This window comes from Diorhabda sublineata, chromosome 9 (genome assembly GCF_026230105.1).
Source record: "Diorhabda sublineata isolate icDioSubl1.1 chromosome 9, icDioSubl1.1, whole genome shotgun sequence".
NCBI lineage: Eukaryota > Metazoa > Arthropoda > Insecta > Coleoptera > Chrysomelidae > Diorhabda > Diorhabda sublineata.
This window is the reverse complement of record NC_079482.1, coordinates 3,463,246-3,489,235: the sequence shown is the minus strand read 5'-3', so window position 1 is coordinate 3,489,235 and position 25,990 is coordinate 3,463,246. Positions and strand designations below refer to the sequence as shown.

Genomic DNA, 25,990 nt, shown 5'->3' with positions numbered 1-25,990 from the left:
AGTCAGACATTGAGAGAAATATCGAGAAATATCATAGACAAAAACCCTGGTTTTAAAGGGTTTTTAGCTTATACAGTGTGAGTCAGACGTTGAGAGGAATATCAAGAAATATTTGCATACAAAAACACTGGTTTTGAAGGGTTTTAGTTAATACAGTGTGAGTCAGACATTGAGAGGAATATCGAGAAATATCATAGACAAAAACACTGGTTTTAAAGGGTTTTTAGCTTATACAGTGTGAGTCAGACGTTGAGAGGAATATCAAGAAATATTTGCATACAAAAACACTGGTTTTGAAGGGTTTTAGCTTATACAGTGTGAGTCAGACATTGAGAGGAATATCAAGAAATATTTGCATACAAAAACACTGGTTTTGAAGGGTTTTAGCTTATACAGTGTGAGTCAGACATTGAGAGGAATATCGAGAAATATCTGCATGCAAAAACACTGGTTTTAAAGGGTTTTCAGCTTATACAGTGTGAGTCAGACGTTGAGAGGAATATCGAGAAATATCTGCATACAAAAACGCTGGTTTTAAAGGGTTTTTAGCTTATACAGTGTGAGTCAGACATTGAGAGGAATATCGAGAAATATCTGCATGCAAAAACACTGGTTTTAAAGGGTTTTAGTTAATACAGTGTGAGTCAGACATTGAGAGGAATATCGAGAAATATCTGCATGCAAAAACACTGGTTTTAAAGGGTTTTCAGCTTATACAGTGTGAGTCAGACGTTGAGAGGAATATCGAGAAATATCTGCATACAAAAACGCTGGTTTTAAAGGGTTTTTAGCTTATACAGTGTGAGTCAGACATTGAGAGGAATATCAAGAAATATTTGCATACAAAAACACTGGTTTTGAAGGGTTTTAGCTTATACAGTGTGAGTCAGACATTGAGAGGAATATCAAGAAATATTTGCATACAAAAACACTGGTTTTGAAGGGTTTTAGCTTATACAGTGTGAGTCAGACATTGAGAGGAATATCGAGAAATATCTGCATGCAAAAACACTGGTTTTAAAGGGTTTTAGTTAATACAGTGTGAGTCAGACATTGAGAGGAATATCGAGAAATATCTGCATGCAAAAACACTGGTTTTAAAGGGTTTTCAGCTTATACAGTGTGAGTCAGACGTTGAGAGGAATATCGAGAAATATCTGCATACAAAAACGCTGGTTTTAAAGGGTTTTTAGCTTATACAGTGTGAGTCAGACATTGAGAGGAATATCAAGAAATATTTGCATACAAAAACACTGGTTTTGAAGGGTTTTAGCTTATACAGTGTGAGTCAGACATTGAGAGGAATATCAAGAAATATTTGCATACAAAAACACTGGTTTTGAAGGGTTTTAGCTTATACAGTGTGAGTCAGACATTGAGAGGAATATCGAGAAATATCTGCATGCAAAAACACTGGTTTTAAAGGGTTTTCAGCTTATACAGTGTGAGTCAGACGTTGAGAGGAATATCGAGAAATATCTGCATACAAAAACGCTGGTTTTAAAGGGTTTTTAGCTTATACAGTGTGAGTCAGACATTGAGAGGAATATCGAGAAATATCTGCATGCAAAAACACTGGTTTTAAAGGGTTTTAGTTAATACAGTGTGAGTCAGACATTGAGAGGAATATCGAGAAATATCTGCATGCAAAAACACTGGTTTTAAAGGGTTTTCAGCTTATACAGTGTGAGTCAGACGTTGAGAGGAATATCGAGAAATATCTGCATACAAAAACGCTGGTTTTAAAGGGTTTTTAGCTTATACAGTGTGAGTCAGACATTGAGAGGAATATCAAGAAATATTTGCATACAAAAACACTGGTTTTGAAGGGTTTTAGCTTATACAGTGTGAGTCAGACATTGAGAGGAATATCAAGAAATATTTGCATACAAAAACACTGGTTTTGAAGGGTTTTAGCTTATACAGTGTGAGTCAGACATTGAGAGGAATATCAAGAAATATTTGCATACAAAAACACTGGTTTTGAAGGGTTTTAGCTAATACAGTGTGAGTCAGACATTGAGAGGAGTATCGAGAAATATCTGCATGCAAAATCACTGGTTTTAAAGGGTTTTAGTTAATACAGTGTGAGTCAGACATTGAGAGGAATATCAAGAAATATTTGCATACAAAAACACTGGTTTTGAAGGGTTTTAGCTTATACAGTGTGAGTCAGACATTGAGAGGAATATCAAGAAATATTTGCATACAAAAACACTGGTTTTGAAGGGTTTTAGCTAATACAGTGTGAGTCAGACGTTGAGAGGAATATCGAGAAATATCTGCATACAAAAACGCTGGTTTTAAAGGGTTTTTAGCTTATACAGTGTGAGACAGACGTTGAGAGGAATATCAAGAAATATCTGCATACAAAATACACTGGTTTTGAAGGGTTTTAGCTCATACAGTGTGAGTCAGACATTAAGAGGAATATCGAGAAATATCTGCAGACAAAAACACTGGTTTTAAAGGGTTTTAGCTAATACAGTGTGAGTCAGACATTGAGAGGAATATCAAGAAATATTTGCATACAAAAACACTGGTTTTGAAGGGTTTCAGCTTATACAGTGTGAGTCAGACGTTGAGAGGAATATCGAGAAATATCTGCATACAAAAACGCTGGTTTTAAAGGGTTTTTAGCTTATACAGTGTGAGACAGACGTTGAGAGGAATATCAAGAAATATCTGCATACAAAATACACTGGTTTTGAAGGGTTTTAGCTCATACAGTGTGAGTCAGACATTAAGAGGAATATCGAGAAATATCTGCAGACAAAAACACTGGTTTTAAAGGGTTTTAGCTAAATACAGTGTGAGTCAGACATTGAGAGGAATATCAAGAAATATTTGCATACAAAAACACTGGTTTTGAAGGGTTTTAGCTTATACAGTGTGAGTCAGACATTGAGAGGAATATCGAGAAATATCTGCATGCAAAAACACTGGTTTTAAAGGGTTTTAGTTAATACAGTGTGAGTCAGACATTGAGAGGAATATCGAGAAATATCTGCATGCAAAAACACTGGTTTTAAAGGGTTTTCAGCTTATACAGTGTGAGTCAGACGTTGAGAGGAATATCGAGAAATATCTGCATACAAAAACGCTGGTTTTAAAGGGTTTTAGCTAAATACAGTGTGAGTCAGACATTGAGAGGAATATCAAGAAATATTTGCATACAAAAACACTGGTTTTAAAGGGTTTTCAGCTTATACAGTGTGAGTCAGACATTGAGAGGAATATCGAGAAATATCTGCATGCAAAAACACTGGTTTTAAAGGGTTTTCAGCTTATACAGTGTGAGTCAGACGTTGAGAGGAATATCGAGAAATATCTGCATACAAAAACGCTGGTTTTAAAGGGTTTTTAGCTTATACAGTGTGAGTCAGACATTGAGAGGAATATCAAGAAATATTTGCATACAAAAACACTGGTTTTGAAGGGTTTTAGCTTATACAGTGTGAGTCAGACATTGAGAGGAATATCGAGAAATATCTGCATACAAAAACACTGGTTTTGAAGGGTTTTAGTTAATACAGTGTGAGTCAGACATTGAGAGGAATATCGAGAAATATCTGCATGCAAAAACACTGGTTTTAAAGGGTTTTCAGCTTATACAGTGTGAGTCAGACGTTGAGAGGAATATCGAGAAATATCTGCATACAAAAACGCTGGTTTTAAAGGGTTTTTAGCTTATACAGTGTGAGACAGACATTGAGAGGAATATCAAGAAATATCTGCAGACAAAAACACTATCTGGTTTTGAAGGGTTTTAGCTTATACAGTGTGAGTAAGAGGATAAGACAGATATAGAGAAATATCGATAGACAAAAAGAGAAAACCTTATTAATCGATTTATAAAGGTGAATATCATAATCGGTATATAATTTCTATGATTTTTTCTTACCATTAGAAATGTGTTTGAGTCTCTACATCAAATTAGATATTTTGATATATTTCGTACTAAAATGATGTTATGGTGATAGATTACGGCTTATAATTAATTTTTTTTTTCTGAAAAGCTTATGTAGGAAGTACACTTCGAAGTAATACTATACAGACGAGATATCAAATATTTTTTACTCTGTACGTTTCAAGGAGATTACATTCAATTTGCCAACTGAAACTATGCTTGTAAAAATCATTAGAAATAAAACAGACCGTTTTATAATGACATAATGAACGACATACGATTTAGTGCCTATCCTAAAATCGTATAAGTTTACAGGAACAAATGTTTGCAATGACTCATTTCCTAAATATAAAAATTTAATGATTTTACCAAGGCTAAGATTACATACAGATACGAGGGGACGGTTCTTAATTTAAATATTTTGAATCAGCCATCATATATAGTAAGAAATGTATGAGGGAAGAAAGAGGGACTTTTCAACATTTTTTTATAGAAAAATTCCACATAAATCTGAATAAAAAGATAATTTACTAACCTAGAAGTGCTTTATGTCATAGAATGATTTGAAAATGAATCCCTGCTTTTAAAACTGGCCGTATGAACACGAATGGTGTTTTCATAGAGACAGAGAAATGATTTATTGTCAAAAATTGTTACAATTTGTAGACGAAACCTTGTAAAAACTAAAAAACAAACATAAAGATAGAAATAAAATTTCAATATACAGAAAAAAACCACAAGTCCGTAGCAACAAAATAGGGCTTAGTACTGAGCCTTGTGGCACTCCACATTCTATTGGCATCATTGTATCAATGCTTACAAGCTGACTTCTGTTGGTAAGGTACGACTTAAACCATGGTACTGCAATTTTTTTATTACAATATTATGATCAACACTAACGAAAGCCTTAGAAAAATCACAAGAAGTTGTTGCAGTCGAGTGATTCTTCCCAAAAAATTAACTTTTTTATCCAAGAACCAACTAACAACCATATAAGAACAAATTACAAAATGTTGGGAGCTATAGAGTTGAATTATTCGAATACCCTCGTAGTTATAATTGAAATGCAGTCTGTAGAACTAATTGCATTTAATTAGACTATATTTTTTTTTTTGATGAAGATGATTGAAAATGAAGAATTACTATTAGTATTTCAGTCAGATTCTAAAAATAAAACAACCGCATCCGTTTTTCTGTTTTGCCGGATATTAGAAAATTTGCTTAGACATTTAAAAAATGTTTACTAAACTTATTTATAAAATGCTAAGAATGTACATAATAATTATTTTACAGAAGCGATAAGGTGGAAAACTAACAATGACATCAAAATAAACATAATATAAAATATATCAATTTACATTGTACTCTATATTATATTTCGTTGAGTCATTAAAATCTTTTTAGTTTATTTACTATCAATATACAGGGTGTTCTGAATCAAATTTTCACGTCCTAATATCTCTATTTATATGTAGATTCGAAAAAAATGTTTATAGTAGTTGCAAATTTGTTTTTTCATTTCCCTACTGCCCTGAATCCACCCTGGAATTACCCGAAATTACAAAATATTCCTTTATCAATTTATTTTTTTATTTTCTATTGATATACAGGGTATCCTGGATAAAATTTTCACGTCCTAATATCTCTATTTATGTGTAGATTCGAAAAAAATGTTTATAGTTGTTGCAAATTTGTTTTTTCATTTCCCTACTGCCCTGAATCCACCCTGGAATTACCCGAAATTACAAAATATTCCTTTATCAATTTGTTTTTTTATTTTCTATTGATATACAGGGTGTCCTGGATAAAATTTTAACGGCCTAATATCTCTATTTATGTGTAGATTCGAAAAAAATGTTTATAGTAGTTGCAAATTTGTTTTTTCATTTCCCTACTGCCCTGAATCCACCCTTGAATAACCGGAAATAACAAAATATTCCGTTATAAATTAGTTTTTCTATTTTCTATTGATATGCAGGGTTTCTGAATCAAATTTTCACGTCCTAATATCTCTATTTATATGTAGATTCGAAAAAAATGTTTATAGTAGTTGCAAATTTGTTTTTTCATTTCCCTACTACCCTGAATCCACCCTTGAATAACCGGAAATTAAAAAATATTCCTTTATCAATTTGTTTTTTTATTTTCTATTGATATACAGGGTGTCCTGGATAAAATTTTCACGTCCTAATATCTCTATTTATATGTAGATTCGAAAAAAATGTTTATAGTAGTTGCAAATTTGTTTTTTCATTTCCCTACTGGCCTGAATCCACCCTTGAATTACCCGAAATTACAAAATATTCCGTTATCAATTTATTTTTTTATTTTATATTGATATACAGGGTATCCTGGATAAAATTTTCACGTCCTAATATCTCTATTTATATGTAGATTCGAAAAAAATGTTTATAGTAGTTGCAAATTTGTTTTTTCATTTCCCTACTGGCCTGAATCCACCCTTGAATTACCCGAAATTACAAAATATTCCGTTATCAATTTATTTTTTTATTTTATATTGATATACAGGGTATCCTGGATAAAATTTTCACGTCCTAATATCTCTATTTATATGTAGATTCGAAAAAAATGTTTATAGTAGTTGCAAATTTGTTTTTTCATTTCCCTACTGGCCTGAATCCACCCTTGAATTACCCGAAATTACAAAATATTCCGTTATCAATTTATTTTTTTATTTTATATTGATATACAGGGTATCCTGGATAAAATTTTCACGTCCTAATATCTCTATTTATATGTAGATTCGAAAAAAATGTTTATAGTAGTTGCAAATTTGTTTTTTCATTTCCCTACTGCCCTGAATCCACCCTTGAATAACCGGAAATTAAAAAATATTCCTTTATCAATTTGTTTTTTTATTTTCTATTGATATACAGGGTGTCCTGGATAAAATTTTCACGTCCTAATATCTCTATTTATGTGTAGATTCGAAAAAAATGATTATAGTAGTTGCAAATTTGTTTTTTCATTTCCCTACTGCCCTGAATCCACCCTTGAATAACCGGAAATAACAAAATATTCCGTTATAAATTAGTTTTTCTATTTTCTATTGATATGCAGGGTTTCTGAATCAAATTTTCACGTCCTAATATCTCTATTTATATGTAGATTCGAAAAAAATGTTTATAGTAGTTGCAAATTTGTTTTTTCATTTCCCTACTACCCTGAATCCACCCTTGAATAACCGGAAATTAAAAAATATTCCTTTATCAATTTGTTTTTTTATTTTCTATTGATATACAGGGTGTCCTGGATAAAATTTTAACGGCCTAATATCTCTATTTATGTGTAGATTCGAAAAAAATGTTTATAGTAGTTGCAAATTTGTTTTTTCATTTCCCTACTGGCCTGAATCCACCCTTGAATTACCCGAAATTACAAAATATTCCGTTATCAATTTATTTTTTTATTTTATATTGATATACAGGGTATCCTGGATAAAATTTTCACGTCCTAATATCTCTATTTATATGTAGATTCGAAAAAAATGTTTATAGTAGTTGCAAATTTGTTTTTTCATTTCCCTACTGCCCTGAATCCACCCTTGAATTACCCGAAATTACAAAATATTCCGTTATCAATTTATTTTTTTATTTTATATTGATATACAGGGTATCCTGGATAAAATTTTCACGTCCTAATATCTCTATTTATGTGTAGATTCGAAAAAAATGATTATAGTAGTTATAAATTTGTTTTTTCATTTCCCTATTGCCCTGAATCAACCCACGAATCCGCAATTTTAAATATAATACAGATATTTTAAAAACTGATCGAGGGGAATACTTTTTTTTTGGACAATGATTTACTAATAACTCAATTTTAATTGTTTTAATGCTCAACAACATTTTACATGAATGCCACTTTTAAATACTGTCTAAAGTACATTTTGTTATGTGTTTAAAATGCAAAATATTTTTTACTGAAATACACTGAAAATATATATTTTATTTTTGTTTTCCGTTACATAATTGGAATCCCGAGATGCATAATTTTCCGTCACGAGTAGTCTAATCTTCATAACAACCACGATCACGAGTAGACAGATTGGGTGGGGGGTGTCGAGATTTGGTTGGTTGACAGAAAAGACGAAGAGATTTAATTGGTCGCTAGGATAACGTATAATTATGAGAAAGTGGGTTGCCTACCTAATAGATTCGGTTTCCCGAATGTAAATATATTAAAAAAAACAAAATATACAAATAAAAAAATGAAAAACAACTATGGCAGAAATGTTTACGTGAGATTAACTTACTTCAATGTGCAATTGATGTATTAATCATGAATATTACATAACATAACCTAAAAAAATTATGATAACTGAATAGCTGCAGGATTAATTTGTGCTACATAGTACAAAAAAATATTCTACTACTTTATAAAATAGTTTCTAATTTCTGGGAAACTAGTTACAACACCAAAATAGGATAATTGTAGTGTTCGCATACCTTATAAGTTTATTCAGGACATTTCTGATATATAAATAAGCTTTTACCTGAACGGTATTTATGTAACATTTAATTTTATGAAAATTTGTATTACTGAATGCGGATTTATACAACTAAAGGCGCCGGTGAGGTGTGGGAAAGGATGACCACCCAACGATTCAAACATACATACATTGAATTGCGCATGCCCGATAATGGAGCATGCTCACAATTGCAATTATATAGATGTTGAATATTAGACGTAACAATTAACCATTTTGTAAATATAATTATAGTATCAAATTATTTAGAATTATATTTATATACATACATATAATTAAATAATAGTACCAAATAAAAAAAATTAACCGTACGTGATTCGAACTCACGACCTAAAAACTGTCAGTAGTATAACTTCCGGAGGATGGAACTTCTCCCACTATTACAGTCGCGGCGCTTGCGCATAACGGAACGAGTCCGAATACGTGAAATAGAAGAATGCAGTTGCTGTCTCTCTTAGTAGACACGAGGACTAGCAATATAGGAGACACAGAGAGAGAGAGAGAGAGAGAGAGAGAGAGAGAGAGAGATTTGTTGGAAAGAATATGGTAGGAGGACAATGGCTTGAGTTTTGTGGGAATTGAAAGTTGCCCTCCATTTCCTGCACCAATCCGAAAATTGGTTCAAAACATTAGCAGTAATTGAATGACAATTTGAATTTGCCACTAGAGGCGCTGGTGTAGAGTGAGGTCTTCGAAATTTCACGTCAAATGTCATAATTTCTATTCCGATCTCTAAATCTTCTCTCCCTCTAATTATGAATAAGACATTTGTTTAGGTTAGAAATTAAAAAAAATATAAAATAATAATCTGTCAAAAATATTGATTACAAATGAAAGAGGATTAACAAATTATTGGTTTTGAGGTTAATTATTCTATATTTAATTACAAATTCTTCTTCTTTCTTCGAGTGTCATGGTGTCTCTTCTAGAAGAATTCGACGGATTTCGGGATTTCAGTAAAACAAAAAAGACGATTTTTAAGTATCTTTATCTAATTGAAAAATATACTTTACAATAATATTATTACAAATAATGATAGCATAAAGAATAAGTTTCCAATAGATTTAAAAAAGTTTTCCAGTTTCCAGAAACACATCTTTATTACGAGGGCGGTTCAAATATTATCGAGACAAACGCTGTAGATGGCGCGTCTGTAGTTTTGAAATTCGCGACTTGATTATGTGTTAGCTGGGTCCCTTACTAACAGTGTGGCATATTTTTCAGGTTTCACGCGTGTTCTATAATCATAAATGAACGTCAAAAGCCGTCATTGTCATTAATTTTTTGATGTGGGAAGACTATCTGATCTTCGGCCGCGAACTAGCATCACACCAGAGTAGAACTGTAGGATGAATGTTCGAAAAATTTCGGCTGGACTGGACTGAACTTCAACTTGGAGCTAGAGCTGACGCATACGCGAACCTTGTGGTCGTGTGTGGTCTAAAGGCTGCAAGAAGAAGGAGAAATGAGCGCCAGTCAAAGCCAATAAGTTTCTTTACTCGATCTTGTTCGATTATATACAATTGAGAACCGTTTTGAGGTCGGATTTCTAGACCGAACTTTTTTCTTAAGTTCATCGTGATGAAATTGACATAGGGAACGACATAATCCTCTAAAATTTCGCCATTATACACCACTGCTAGTTTCAACAAAAACCAACTCGGTTTTTGCTAACTTTAAAAGCATTGGAACATCCAGGAACCTCATCCAAAAGGAACGCAGTGCTAATCTTTCTACAGGTCTTTTGGATATTCGTCTTGTTCTGCATGCAGGCACACTGTGCTTTCTTTTGACATGAAAACAGGGCTCCATTCTTCGTCGGTGCAATTAAAATGTTCTCTGGCGAATCGTAGACAGACTGCTCGGTGGAAAGGTGTTAATTTGGGGTCAATTCTGATTGTCCAGTCAGATTTACTGATAATGAATCGGTCATCTCGGGTGTACACCTTTTTTCCGGAACCGCGAACGGCAGACTGACTCATATTCAACGCACTGGCCACTTCTCACTGACTCTGACCTTCTTCACTTGTTCTGTTGGTGAAATTCTTGTTTATTGTTAACCTATATGTGTATCGGTTGACGTTTGATGGCTAACTGATAGTGGTGGGTCAGTTAGATAAGGGTCAGGTACCGCTAATTAGCACTATTGCAAACAAACGTAAATAGGGTGGTTACCGATCACAATATGTTTGTTTTTGGAATATTATTTTGAAAAAATTTCGTGATCAGTTTTTTTGTCAGTGACTTGAGATTGCGTGAGTCACGAGTGTACATAAATTCTGGCATTTATAAATCCAGTGTTGCCATATATATATTCTTTTCCTAGTTATTTTGAGTTAAAAAACTTACGGCGATTAATATTTCAAACATTCAGGTGAAAAACACCATTATTCTAATTATCCAAATGAAATAGGAAAAAAAATATTTTACTTTTTTTAATATACCCCAGAGTTCAGCGAAAACCAGCTGTTACAGATATAATATTTATTTAGTTTGTGAACATATGGAATATTAATGAAAAATCTGCTAAATAATTTAATAATTAGATAAAGAGTAATTAGTTTAGCGCATTTATACAAGAAATATAGTCGAGAGAACAAACACGTAAATTCGGGATCGTCGTCACTAACTGAAAAACAAGTAATTCGACACTGTTGATTTGAAAAAGTAAACAATAGTTGCTTCAATTTTAAGTATTCGTAGTTAGTCGATTTTAAATACTTTATACCAGTGATCGACAAACTTATTAGAACTTATTAGTCAAAAATGTAGCCAAATATGCTTGTTTAGTAAACTGTTCGTTAGTCTTGAACGGCTGGACCGATTTGGTCTTGAATTAGTTTTGGAAGTCCAGAGAAGGTTTAAATGAATGAATGAATATGAAAATGCTCAAATAAAAACAACAATTTTGTCTTTCCTTGATGTTGTACAACGAATTAAATTTCTGAACGCAACCATATTTGACATTCGACAACTAACTAATACGTCGATTCATCCTCTAAGTCTATAGATACCTCAGACTAAGAGTACATCCTTCTATCTTTGCAGTGGACCGAAATCATCACATTACCTACAGATATCTGTCACATCACACACTCAAAAGAGGAGCGTATTCAGCGTGTTTTCCCAGATATAGCGCAACAGTTCAATAACCATAATTGGCTGGATGAACGAGCAATATTGACTGCGACAAATAAGTTGTCGAGGAATTTTTTCCGGGACAGTTGGTCTCCTTCAAATCAGTCGATACCGTTATGAACCAGGTGACGTAGTTAACTATCCCACGGAGTTTTTAAATTCACTGGAATTGCCTGGATTACCACCTCACAATTTGCACGTCATTGAAACAACGATCATAAAGAGAAAATACAAAGGATATGATGTCTTGATGATTCCCAAAGATTTACCGTTCGATTTTAAGTGTTTACAATTTCCGGTACGTCTGGCCGTTGCGATAACCATAAATAAATCGCAGGGTCAGTCGTTGGAATCAACTTGGGGTGTCCCAAGTTGATTCTCCCAAGTTGATCTCCCAATATAGTTTATCAGAAAGGTTTAAATCGATTAACAGACTGTATCATAACTGTGTGTTCTGTTAATATCAAATAATAACCTTATAAATAGCCAGTATTTACAGGAAAATTCTGTAATTAATCAATAAAGATATCAAAAATTCATTCATACCGAGCATTTTATATATTTTTTGTTTTCAATAAAAAAGGATTTCTTTTGTTTTTTTTTTAAGTTTTCTTGATACAAAAGGTCTTTTATTTATCGATTGAGGCAGTAGGAAGTCAGCTAGTACTTAACAAATATTTATTGTGGAAAGTTTGAGTACGTCTGGTTTTTATGTTGTTGTTTTCAATTTTAGGCATGATTCCAAGTTTTCATCAAAAAGACGACTTCTCAGTCAACTCTTGATAATATTCATGCGTAAAAAATGTTGTTCGCATATATATGTGAACATAAAAAGGACAGAACAACAAACGCGAGCTATTTCAGCTGATCGTAAGTGTCCAAACTTTGAAAATAATCATGTCTTCCTTCTCCAGGTCATTCAAAACAGACCACTTCTGTTGTGAACTAAAATCACATTTTTCTTCTTCAATATTTCAAATCAACACAAACACGTTCGAATTTAGAGAACCATATTAACTTTTTTTTTTTAAATCCAGCAATATAAGAAGTTATATTTCTGCTCAAAAACCAAGGTTGCATCTTACTTTTTCGTAAATTCCGGGAGCAGTCCCGATTTCCAATCGCTTGTCCCGTGTCCCGCCTTGTCTGCCCCCGGGACCATGTTTGGGTCTAAACAGTAGAATTGATGCTGTGCTACCCTGGGTACAGACTGTCCCAGGTTTACGTGTTAAACAGGAGAATTGATGCTTTGATAACCTGGGCACAGATTGTCTCGGGTTTGTGTCTAAACAGGAGATTTGATGCATTGATACCCTGGGCATAGATTGTCCCAGATTTGCGTGTTAAACAGGAGATTTGATGCTTTGATACCCTGCGCACAGATTGTCTCGGGTTTGGGTCTAAACAGGAGATTTGATGCATTGATACCCTGGGCACATATTGTCCCAGATCTGCGTGTTAAAAAGGAGAATTGATGCTTTGATACCCTGGGCACAGATTGTGGCAGGTTTGAGTGTTAAACAGGAGATTTGATGCTTTGATACCCTGAGCACAGATTGTCCCAGATTTGCGTGTTAAAACGGAGAATTGATGCTTTGATACCCTGGGCACAGATTGTGGCAGATTTGAGTGTTAAACAGGAGATTTGATGCTTTGATACCCTGCGCACAGATTGTCCCAGATTTGCGTGTTAAACAGGAGATTTGATGCTTTGATACCCTGCGCACAGATTGTCTCGGGTTTGGGTCTAAACAGGAGATTTGATGCATTGATACCCTGGGCACAGATTGTCCCAGATTTGCGTGTTAAACAGGAGATTTGATGCTTTGATACCCTGCGCACAGATTGTCCCAGATTTGCGTGTTAAACAGGAGATTTGATGCTTTGATACCCTGCGCACAGATTGTCCCAGATTTGCGTGTTAAACAGGAGATTTGATGCTTTGATACCCTGCGCACAGATTGTCTCGGGTTTGGGTCTAAACAGGAGATTTGATGCATTGATACCCTGGGCACAGATTGTCCCAGGTTTGAGTGTTAAACAGGAGAATTGATGCTTTGATACCCTGCGCACAGATTGTCTCGGGTTTGGGTCTAAACAGGAGATTTGATGCATTGATACCCTGGGCATAGATTGTCCCAGATTTGCGTGTTAAACAGGAGAATTGATGCTTTGATACCCTGCGCACAGATTGTCCCAGATTTGCGTGTTAAACAGGAGATTTGATGCTTTGATACCCTGCGCACAGATTGTCCCAGATTTGCGTGTTAAACAGGAGATTTGATGCTTTGATACCCTGGGCACAGATTGTCCCAGGTATGAGTGTTAAACAGGAGAATTGATGCTTTGATACCCTGCGCACAGATTGTCTCGGGTTTGGGTCTAAACAGGAGATTTGATGCATTGATACCCTGGGCACAGATTGTCCCAGGTTTGCGTGTTAAACAGGAGATTTGATGCTTTGATACCCTGCGCACAGATTGTCTCGGGTTTGGGTCTAAACAGGAGATTTGATGCATTGATACCCTGGGCACAGATTGTCCCAGATTTGCGTGTTAAACAGGAGATTTGATGCTTTGATACCCTGCGCACAGATTGTCCCAGATTTGCGTGTTAAACAGGAGATTTGATGCTTTGATACCCTGCGCACAGATTGTCTCGGGTTTGGGTCTAAACAGGAGATTTGATGCATTGATACCCTGGGCACAGATTGTCTCGGGTTTGGGTCTAAACAGGAGATTTGATGCATTGATACCCTGGGCATAGATTGTCCCAGATTTGCGTGTTAAACAGGAGAATTGATGCTTTGATACCCTGCGCACAGATTGTCCCAGATTTGCGTGTTAAACAGGAGATTTGATGCTTTGATACCCTGCGCACAGATTGTCTCGGGTTTGGGTCTAAACAGGAGATTTGATGCATTGATACCCTGGGCACATATTGTCCCAGATCTGCGAGTTAAAAAGGAGAATTGATGCTTTGATACCCTGGGCACAGATTGTGGCAGGTTTGAGTGTTAAACAGGAGATTTGATGCTTTGATACCCTGAGCACAGATTGTCCCAGATTTGCGTGTTAAAAAGGAGAATTGATGCTTTGATACCCTGGGCACAGATTGTGGCAGGTTTGAGTGTTAAACAGGAGATTTGATGCTTTGATACCCTGCGCACAGATTGTCCCAGATTTGCGTGTTAAACAGGAGATTTGATGCTTTGATACCCTGCGCACAGATTGTCTCGGGTTTGGGTCTAAACAGGAGATTTGATGCATTGATACCCTGGGCACAGATTGTCCCAGGTTTGAGTGTTAAACAGGAGAATTGATGCTTTGATACCCTGCGCACAGATTGTCTCGGGTTTGGGTCTAAACAGGAGATTTGATGCATTGATACCCTGGGCATAGATTGTCCCAGATTTGCGTGTTAAACAGGAGAATTGATGCTTTGATACCCTGCGCACAGATTGTCCCAGATTTGCGTGTTAAACAGGAGATTTGATGCTTTGATACCCTGCGCACAGATTGTCCCAGATTTGCGTGTTAAACAGGAGATTTGATGCTTTGATACCCTGGGCACAGATTGTCCCAGGTATGAGTGTTAAACAGGAGAATTGATGCTTTGATACCCTGCGCACAGATTGTCTCGGGTTTGGGTCTAAACAGGAGATTTGATGCATTGATACCCTGGGCACAGATTGTCCCAGGTTTGCGTGTTAAACAGGAGATTTGATGCTTTGATACCCTGCGCACAGATTGTCTCGGGTTTGGGTCTAAACAGGAGATTTGATGCATTGATACCCTGGGCACAGATTGTCCCAGATTTGCGTGTTAAACAGGAGATTTGATGCTTTGATACCCTGGGCACAGATTGTCCCAGGTATGAGTGTTAAACAGGAGAATCGATGCTTTGATACCCTGCGCACAGATTGTCTCGGGTTTGGGTCTAAACAGGAGATTTGATGCATTGATACCCTGGGCACAGATTGTCCCAGGTTTGAGTGTTAAACAGGAGAATTGATGCTTTGATACCCTGCGCACAGATTGTCTCGGGTTTGGGTCTAAACAGGAGATTTGATGCATTGATACCCTGGGCACAGATTGTCCCAGGTTTGAGTGTTAAACAGGAGAATTGATGCTTTGATACCCTGGGCACAGATTGTCCCAGGTTTGAGTGTTAAACAGGAGAATTGATGCTTTGATACCCTGGGCACAGATTGTCCCAGGTTTGAGTGTTAAACAGGAGAATTGATGCTTTGATACCCTGCGCACAGATTGTCTCGGGTTTGGGTCTAAACAGGAGATTTGATGCATTGATACCCTGGGCACATATTGTCCCAGATCTGCGTGTTAAAAAGGAGAATTGATGCTTTGATACCCTGGGCACAGATTGTGGCAGGTTTGAGTGTTAAACAGGAGATTTGATGCTTTGATACCCTGAGCACAGATTGTCCCAGATTTGCGTGTTAAACAGGAGAATTGATGCTTTGCTTTCCTGGACACAGATTGTCAGCAACTCTATTGACATCATCTCGGTTTGGTGGCTATTTTACAACCGTTACTCTGACATCTTCCTACTTCTTCAAAAAGATCTTTAATGGCAGAATTAGGCTTCCTCTTTTTCAAAAAGAAACATCTCGCTGAGTTTTTTGGTATTCTCCATTCAAGATGTTTCATTAGGAGTTCTTCAATATCATCCTCGTTCACCCCAATTGCAGATCCCTCGCAATTTCATCCACAATTATAGGGGTGTCACTCCGATCATCTCAGGGATGAACACAGCTTTCTCCAAGCAAAAACCAACTGTCGTTGAGTGATATTTGTCCGTGCCTTTTCAATAAGACGAATAACGAATTCAAAACGTCTTTAAAGTCATTTTTGAGGAGAATTGTCAAGCTTCAACACATAGTCCGAGTGTATGATTTCTTGAAACCTGGAATAACCTCTTGATCCATTGTCCGAATCATTGAAGTCGTATTCGGAGGTAAAAATTGCACCGTTAACCAGACAAAGTTTATCAGCAAATCATCTTTTCCTCCTAATGGGTTGTCCAATAGCAACATTGGTATGAAAGCAGTCCTTGATGCAAAAAAATTGATTCGATCTCCACATCACTGGCAGTTTTCTCTTGATTTTAGATTTTTTTATTGGTCTAGGATTCTCGGAGTGATGAACTTGAAGTGGTGTAAGTTTCGTATGATCTCCCGAAAGTAACTTCAATCGGTTTTTCATGGGTTTATGCCCAGGAATTCTTTTCTCATCTTTTGTGCTGTATTCCTTAAAAAACCGTAATAAAATGACCACAAAGAGCTCTATCTCTTAAGTCTCCTGATCACGAACTAGTACAACATAACAAATATTCTTGACCTTATTGTGTAATATTTATTTTTTTTAATTATTTTTAGATATAAGTATGAACATTTGCATATTCGTGCTAAGGCAGTTCCCACTGAGAAAATATTAGTCGTATTGGGGTAATTGCGTCGTAAATCGCACCCAATAGGCAGTTGGAAATACTTATAAATGTCAAATATTTATATCGGTTTATCCAAGCGATTTCTTATCCATAATAGTCCAGGCGCTGGATGGATTTGAGTACGCAAAATGTGAGGACCGGCAACTATGCTCAAATTCTTTTACCTAAGACCCTAAATATTAGAAAATCACATGTTGCCAGCAGCAGTGCTGGTTAGGTTTCCCTTTTCGAGGGTTAGGTTTCCCTTTTCCCCATCCCTTTCACCCTGCTCGGCAAGTTGCTGAGTCATAGCGCTTGGAGTAGTCAGTAGAAAGGAATTTGTAGTCCATAACGGTTTATTTTTTAGTATTTAAGTAATAATATTCAAGTTTTTTCGCGGTCGACTGTTTTATTAGTGTTATTTATTCAAATAATAGCGCGGATAATGTCACTACGAGTGATAAATGTGAAGAAGCCAAAGATAAATGAATTGTCGTGTTTGTTTTGTGATAAAACGGGTGATTTAGTGAAGAATCCGAAACGACAAACGTTTATTAGTATTACAAAAGCAGCGGATCGCAGAAAAGATGATATTAGTAAGAAAATAGAAAGTGATACAGACTTTGCTGCACCATACAATTGTACCTGGCATCGAGCTTGTATTGCAACTTATATTAGAGAAGAGAAAATAAGGCGTCGAGAATTAGCATTACTAAAGCGAATTCAAGGATGTTTTGTCACATATTTCACGCAGAGAAAAGCAAACTTGGCCATATCATAATCATTAGTACTGATACAGATGTTTTCTTCCTCGGAATTTACTTCTGGAACAAGTTTGCACTTCTAGGCTGTTTAGGTTTATGGTTCGACGGTTCCTATAAGAAGAAATTCATTTCAGGATGTCATTTGGCTGCCCAATCCTTTAGAGAAAATATTTGTGGTATTTTGCCAGCATTACACATTACATCTGAGTGGTTGCGATTCGACTAGCAGATTTGGCTCGAAAAAGAAAATGCTTTAAAGGCTACATCGTTGGATTTTGTACGAGAAGCTCTAAAGCATTTGGGAAATCCATACCTCAGTGTCGAACAGCCAAATGATTACACCTTCTTAGGCTACGAAAGGAAGGATGGTAATTTGTACCCACGACAAATGACCAAGCAACCACTGCCGGAATTGTTGATTCAACCGTGTAAATGTGCATCCAATTGTGTAAAACAATGGCTTGATCTTGTAAAAAATTACATATTTGTTGTATTTTTATACGAAAATGCATAAATAACGATTGTCAGAATAAACAAGATTGATAATTATCATTTTTTCGTTTATAATATATGAAAATTTGATTTTTTTGCATTAAAAAAATTTTTTATCAATAATAATTGTTTTTATTTTTAATTTTTTCACTTGACTAGCTGTAAGTATCTTTAATCATAAAAATCAATTGGATATTCTCACTAAAACAATCGTTATAATGATCAGTCTATTTACTAGATGTCTAAATTGACCAATATGGCTCCTGGCAACATCCATAATCATAATCTGCATGATTTTCTGAGTTCAAAACCATACACCGAATGCGGTTCACACATTTTGCACACTCAACTCCATCCAGCTCCCGGTCTATAACCCAAATTGCGTATTTTGTAATAACTCGCAAACTGGCGACGCTGCGTCCCTTCGTCCACGAACTATGAAGCTGTGTAGTATGTTTAGAGCTTCTTTTGTCGCCCCGGTTCATAATGAAGCCTTAACTTTGCGTATTTTTCTATGGGGTGAATTTAATTAAGTACTGATTTCAATCACGTGTTGATGACAACCATAGTTTTATATACAGTGGACGAAGGTATGTACTGCTTAGATATTGAAATGAGAAAAACCATTAAAGACATTCTATTCTTACCCAAAGAAGAAATCTGGTCACCGAACTAAATTTTTTAATGAATGTATATATTTGGAACGGCTCAGCTGTTTTTTTTTGTTCTTTGGTGGAATTTTGATTCCTCTACAGAGTTACTGAGAAATTCGAAGTAGTAAAATTCTCTGCTACTATCGTGGAAATGGATTTTATAACTACTTTTTCTATTGGTCAGTATAGTTCATTAGAATTCATCATCGTAGCGTAGTTGGTTAAAGACTGATTGGAAAGATATTCCAAGAAGTGGAAGTATCCTTTCGATTGAATTTTAGGAATCAAAAACAATCGTGAAGCAACTTAAAGCAATTGCGTCAAAAAATCATCGAAAAAAGGTGTTGCAGAATCACCGAGGTATGACAATGATCCATTCCATACAGATTCGCTTTCTAAGGCTACTGTACTCGAATGTGGCTTCACATAAATTGAACACCCACCAAATAGCCCTGATCTGGCTACGCTCGACTAATTTTTCTTCTCAAAACTGAAGACCGAGTTGAGAGGTGGAAGCGACGATGAAATTTAACAGACGGAGTACGTCTGACGTTCTGAAAAGTGTGTGTGGAAATAGAGAGAGAATATTTTGAAAAATAATTACATTTTTTTATTTATAACCGTTCTTTATATTAGGTGCATCGGCCGCTCCACGAGGAAAAAGATAAATCCTTACAATATAACCATATAATAAACCATGAACCTAGTACCCGGTTCAACAGATAAAAAGCAGACAATTTTAAAAAAAATTCGAATTCGATTTTTTATAATCGTCAAGCTCTTCAAAATAGCCGACATTTTTTCATATCTGGGAACAGAAAATAATCCAAGAGAGTTAAATCTGGCGAATAAGATGCACGAAGTACCAATTCAAACTTGAGTCAACTAATTTTGGTCTTTGCAATAACGGATGTGTGATCTGGAGCATTGGTCTTGATGAAACAACACTCTAAAGCGAAACGCGGCCGTTTTTGCTCGATTTTTTCGCACAAACGTTGCAGTAAATCAACGAAAATTATCCCACGCACATCCCAAATAGCCAAAGCCATATCCTAGCATGCAGATTGGACGGTCTCTGCCTTCTTTGAAGCCTTTTCTTCCTTTTCAGTCCATCGTTTTGATTTCTCAAATTTATCTATGGTTGGTTGGCATCCATCTTACGCACAGCTTTGTATTTATTCAACTTTTTGAAATGCCTACTATGTCTACGATCATCCAGTAACGCTTTGAGGATTTTCTCCAACATTTCTGGATTCGTCACCTCATTTGGTCGACCACCGGCCTTTCAAATAAAATTTTTTTTAGTTAGCAGAACATCCAATTTATCAAAAATTTCCGGTATTCAAAAATTCCCGATGGAAAAGATCAACGTGAATATAGTGGAGGAAATTTTGGGCTTTTCACACTGGAAATGAATTTGACAAAAGACTGGAATTTCGAAATGTTAAAGACGATTCGATCGATTGATTGGTTAGATTTACAATCAAAGAAAATTATGAGTTTTCAGCACAGAAAAACGAATATTTATTCACGGTTTTTGTTCGTAAATCCATTTTTATGAAATTATTCATTCCGACGTCATTTTCTGCTTATCGTTTTATAGGTCGGTAATCGATTCATCGAAAATAATCAAATAATCGAAAAGTATCGATTAATCGGAAAATGTCGTTGAAAAGTTTCGCGGCTATGGCATACACACTATTTTTCGTACAATCGATAAAATAATCAAATAATATAATAATCGATTTAACAATTAAAAAATTTATAAATACATAAAAACAAATATCTTGTGTAGCTTCATTATTTGGTTTGTTTTTATTGGGAATCAAATCACAATCGTTCTTTTGAAGCTTCATTTCCGATTTCCGAATAATCGAAAATTGATTATTTCCTATTTATCGGTTATTTTATATAATCGATTATATATTATACACAACCCAATCGTATTTCTCTCTCAATCTATCTCACGAATTACTAAATACAATCTTATCTATTTAAAATTTCGATCCAATAATGAATTGACACAGTTTATCTAATCTACGTTTCCAATAAATTATTCACAGATACCTAAAAACTTTTCTTCATTGGTCGCACGTTGTCGAATAGACGAAATACCTGCGGATTATTTATTACCAGTGATATTCTACCTGTTTATCGGAATCGAATAGAATAGCGGCTAGGTGTATATATAAAAACCTCTGTTGTTATTTAAAGGAGGGTGAGAAACCAAGTGTATCCGCAGTAACAAGTGAAGAGACTAGAATTTTTTTTTTTTATAAAATACAGTGAAGTACTCTGTTAAATTGAAGATTTCCATTTCAAGTCCGTACAGGCGTTCTACCCAACCGATTTTGTTTTTTCAATGAAAGGTATAGATGCACAGATCAGCCATCAACCATCGGATTTCATCTAATTTTCACCATTCTCAAGTTATACTCAAATACGATTTCCCCCTGTACATTACTTATGGGAGTTTTTCACATACACACGTTCTATGCACAATATCTCAGGTTCTATTCAAGATAGAGACTTCGTTCTGATTTAAGAACACTCGCTGGAACACCCACTTTCTTTTGAGTTTTTGAACACTTAAATCGGTTGAGTTGGAGAGGAGCTAGGCGCGGACATTCAACGTGGAGTTATGGATTTTTGTAGGTTTTTGGCAATTTTTCTACATTCAAAGATCTATATCTCAGGTTCTAATATAGCTACAGAGTTCGTTTTGGTTTAAGAACACTCGCTGAAACACCTTCTTTCTTTTGAGTTTCTGAACACTTAAATCGGTTGAGTTGGAGAGGAGCTAGGCGCGGACATTCAACGTGGAGTTATGGATTTTTGGTAATTTTTCTACATTCAAAGATCTATATCTCAGGTTCTAATATAGCTACAGAGTTCGTTTTGGTTTAAGAACACTCGCTGAAACACCTTCTTTCTTTTGAGTTTCTGAACACTTAAATCGGTTGAGTTGGAGAGGAGCTAGGCGCGGATATTCAACGTGGAGTTATGGATTTTTGGCAATTTTTCTACATTCAAAGATCTATATCTCAGGTTCTAATATAGCTACAGAGTTCGTTTTGGTTTAAGAACACTCGCTGAAACACCTTCTTTCTTTTGAGTTTCTGAACACTTAAATCGGTTGAGTTGGAGAGGAGCTAGGCGCGGACATTCAACGTGGAGTTATGGATTTTTGTAGATTTTTGGCAATTTTTCTACATTCAAAGATCTATATCTCAGGTTCCAATATAGCTACAGAGTTCGTTTTGGTTTAAGAACACTCGCTGAAACACCTTCTTTCTTTTGAGTTTCTGAACACTTAAATCGGTTGAGTTGGAGAGGAGCTAGGCGCGGACATTCAACGTGGAGTTATGGATTTTTGGTAATTTTTCTACATTCAAAGATCTATATCTCAGGTTCTAATATAGCTACAGAGTTCGTTTTGGATTAAGAATACTCGCTGAAACACCTTCTTTCTTTTGAGTTTTTGAACACTTGAATCGGTTTACTTGGAGAGGAGCTAGGCGCGGACATTCAACGTGGAGTTATGGATTTTTGGTAATTTTTCTACATTCAAAGATCTATATCTCAGGTTCTAATATAGCTACAGAGTTCGTTTTGGATTAAGAATACTCATTGAAACACCTTCTTTCTTTTGAGTTTTTGAACACTTGAATCGGTTTACTTGGAGAGGAGCTAGGCGCGGACATTCAACGTGGAGTTATGGATTTTTGGTAATTTTTCTACATTCAAAGATCTATATCTCAGGTTCTAATATAGCTACAGAGTTCGTTTTGGTTTAAGAACACTCGCTGAAACACCTTCTTTCTTTTGAGTTTCTGAACACTTAAATCGGTTGAGTTGGAGAGGAGCTAGGCGCGGATATTCAACGTGGAGTTATGGATTTTTGGCAATTTTTCTACATTCAAAGATCTATATCTCAGGTTCTAATATAGCTACAGAGTTCGTTTTGGTTTAAGAACACTCGCTGAAACACCTTCTTTCTTTTGAGTTTCTGAACACTTAAATCGGTTGAGTTGGAGAGGAGCTAGGCGCGGACATTCAACGTGGAGTTATGGATTTTTGTAGATTTTTGGCAATTTTTCTACATTCAAAGATCTATATCTCAGGTTCCAATATAGCTACAGAGTTCGTTCTTTTCTATTATAATGATTTCTCATACTTATTTAATGGATTCGATGCGAGCGAAGCCGTGGGTAAAAGCTAGTATCATTTTTATTAGAATCGAAATCGTTCAGTATCAAAATAACATTTGGGAAGTGTATGTCGCGTCACATATTGTGATAAACGTTTTCAAGTTGAACAAAGGTATCATACATAGTTTTATGTCTTTGTTTCTATTCATTAATAAATACTTGTGGTGAAAGTACTCAGCCTTACCTAATACTAGCCCAAAGCAAGGAAATAAAAAGATAACCTCGATATATACAATCAATTTAATTTGTTTGCGCTTTTTCTGTCGTCCTAAATTAGTCAGGTAAAGTACCTAATTAACTTTTGTTCTTACTAAGTAACGCGGTGTATCGAGATGGTGCTCAATCCTAACCTAACCTAATCAAAAGTCGAAGCGAGTTGATCGACACACTGTCGTTGGTTCAATCCACGTCGAAAGTCATAAAAAATCATCGATTTAATTCTATTTTTTGACGATTAATGTTTCAATTATATGTAAAAATCTCAAATATTACTCATATGTATATTTAGTAAGTTCACCATTAAAAATGTCAAACTTCACTATGTCAATGTCAGATTTGACATATTCACATCGGTGTTGCCATATCTTAAAACTTAAGTAGCAGCTCTCTATAAGTTTTATATAGTTTTTTTTATAAATTCAAAATCAAATTTATTTTGTTTTTAATTATTTCTCTCAGTTTTATCTTATAAGAAATGTTTTTGTATTTTTTTGTAAGTTTTATGCATGATTTTATCAAAACTCTGTTTAATTATCTACTCATGGCCGACCTTTCCATGACTGCTATTTTTTAAATTAGTTTTAACACATTTTCTCATAATATTCCACCACGGAAAATAAATTTTGAATCCGTATAGCTTATATGATAAGATAAAATGGACACCTACAAGATTTAAGAAGTAAGCCAAGCACGAAACACTCATGAATTTTCATTTTGTATTTAAAGGTGTCAGTCATATTGAACCCACGATATCCCAAATATCAATTTTTCTATTGATATTCATAGTTGTGTTATGTAGCTCGCTAATTTCATTTTTAGTTTGTTATACTAAAGAAAACTGATGTTGAATACCGCATATATAGAAAATCTAAATTGTAACGTTAGAACTAAAAATATAATCCAATATTTATTTAGTCATATTGTGTTCTGGGAAGTAGACAAACCAAGACGAGGTTGTGATTAATAGCATGTAATTAATTTTGATTGTAATCAGCCAAAGGTCGTATTCGATATAAAGTCAAGTTTATTGTTTTAAATTTAAATTTCAACTTTAATAAATAGCTATAGATGACTAAAAGGTTAATGCAGATTTCGCAATAAATTAATTAATCCTAAGCGATTAAATTGAGTGTTGTGGTCATATAGAAATCAAATAATATTAAATCAGACATATCTACATTATTGAGAAAAAAAATTCAAATCTTAAGATCTTAAAATAATTTTACAAAAAAAATTCACTCTTTCGACATCCTGTATAATACATATCTATTTTTTATAGGTAAAAAAGTGCATTTGAATTATTTATAAACAGCTGTTCGCCAGGCATCAAAATAAATATATTAAATGTTATATCCTAAACAAAATATAGTTAATTTTGATTTACCCCGGTAATAAAGCAAAATCAGAATATTCATAATTAGGTTACTGTTTTATTTAATGTATTTGACAACTTGTTAAGCAAGAAAGAAATGACATCATTGAATTAATATAGGAATTCTAAAAATGGCAAATGACACATTATACTAATATAAATAATAAAGTTATAATTGTAAAGATACACAAACGCAGATTTGTTTTTCTACCTTTTTTATATAATAGAAAAATCTATTCAGTAGTGCCAAATTAAATATAATAAAACGTATTTTACACCAGATTGTCTGATTTAATTTTTCCAGGCCGACTTTCGACAAGAGAGACAAGATCCAAGTTACCTACATACCGATGCCCGAGCAGTCGACCATAAAGCCACGCCTTCGCCGTAACAGAGGAATTCGCAGAAGCAATACATAGTTTTAACATTTAATTTAGCGTGTTTTCGATTTAATAAACAACACGCCTCAAAATAAGCTATCGCCCATATTGTTTACATAAAAAAAACTCTCAACATCTAAACCCGGTAAGAAAACAAACTCAGGTCAAACAAATACGTCACTAACCCATCACATGTTTGTTTTATCACTTGTATCTCGATAATTATTCGGGAAATAGAATTCGTTATAAGACAAACGAGTCGATATCGTCGTAAGACTGCCCTAAACGACTTACCTTCGTCTAGAAGTCGCTCTACGTGGATAAAAACATTGGGAAATGCTGCAAGTTGTTTTCTATCCTTTAATAACTGAGCGAGGTAGTCCGCAATACTCTGAGTAGAAGCGGAGTTTTGGTCACACATGTTTATTCACGGTTATTCACGATAAGGTTAATGTTTATTAATAATTATCAACATGTACGATTTAACTAACAACTCACGCACTTTTTGACTGAGCATAAGACGGACATCACCGTCTAACTAAAAGAAACTTTGTAGAAGAGTAGAGAGAGAGTACGAAGCGCTTGCGCTTCTACAAGCAGACTATGCGCACTTCGTATTGCCTTTTAAGGGTCGCTTGCCAAAGCGCCGTTGCCACTGTGATTTATTTTTAAGCACTTTTACCGATAAAATTCCATTTGAAAGTAATTTTCACGAAAGTCTGATTTTAGATTTTAATGATATTAAATGTGATCAATATATTATTTTAGACTTGTTGTTTTTATTATTTGTTTAATTTCAAGATTAGTGTTGATTATAATGCATTACCTTTTGTCGATTTGTCGATATACCGAGGGTATTGGAAGTTACTGTACTTATATACTGAAAATTTATC

At 34.9% G+C, this 25,990-nt stretch overlaps 1 protein-coding gene across 4 annotated transcripts in view; it reads right to left on the bottom strand.

The window, feature by feature from the left end:
• Window positions 1–25,695, bottom strand: part of LOC130449076 (protein held out wings) — a 188,793-nt gene extending 163,098 nt beyond the window's left edge. Inside the window, exon 1 of one of the 4 annotated variants that reach the window (XM_056786737.1) lies at window positions 25,392–25,695. In XM_056786737.1, coding sequence (XP_056642715.1) covers window positions 25,392–25,518 — 127 coding nt within the window. In that variant the 5' untranslated portion in view covers window positions 25,519–25,695. The remainder of the gene's footprint in view (window positions 1–25,391) is intronic. The other 3 variants (XM_056786738.1, XM_056786736.1, XM_056786735.1) reach the window with 3 other exon arrangements.
• Between the last annotated feature and the right edge of the window lie 295 nt (window positions 25,696–25,990).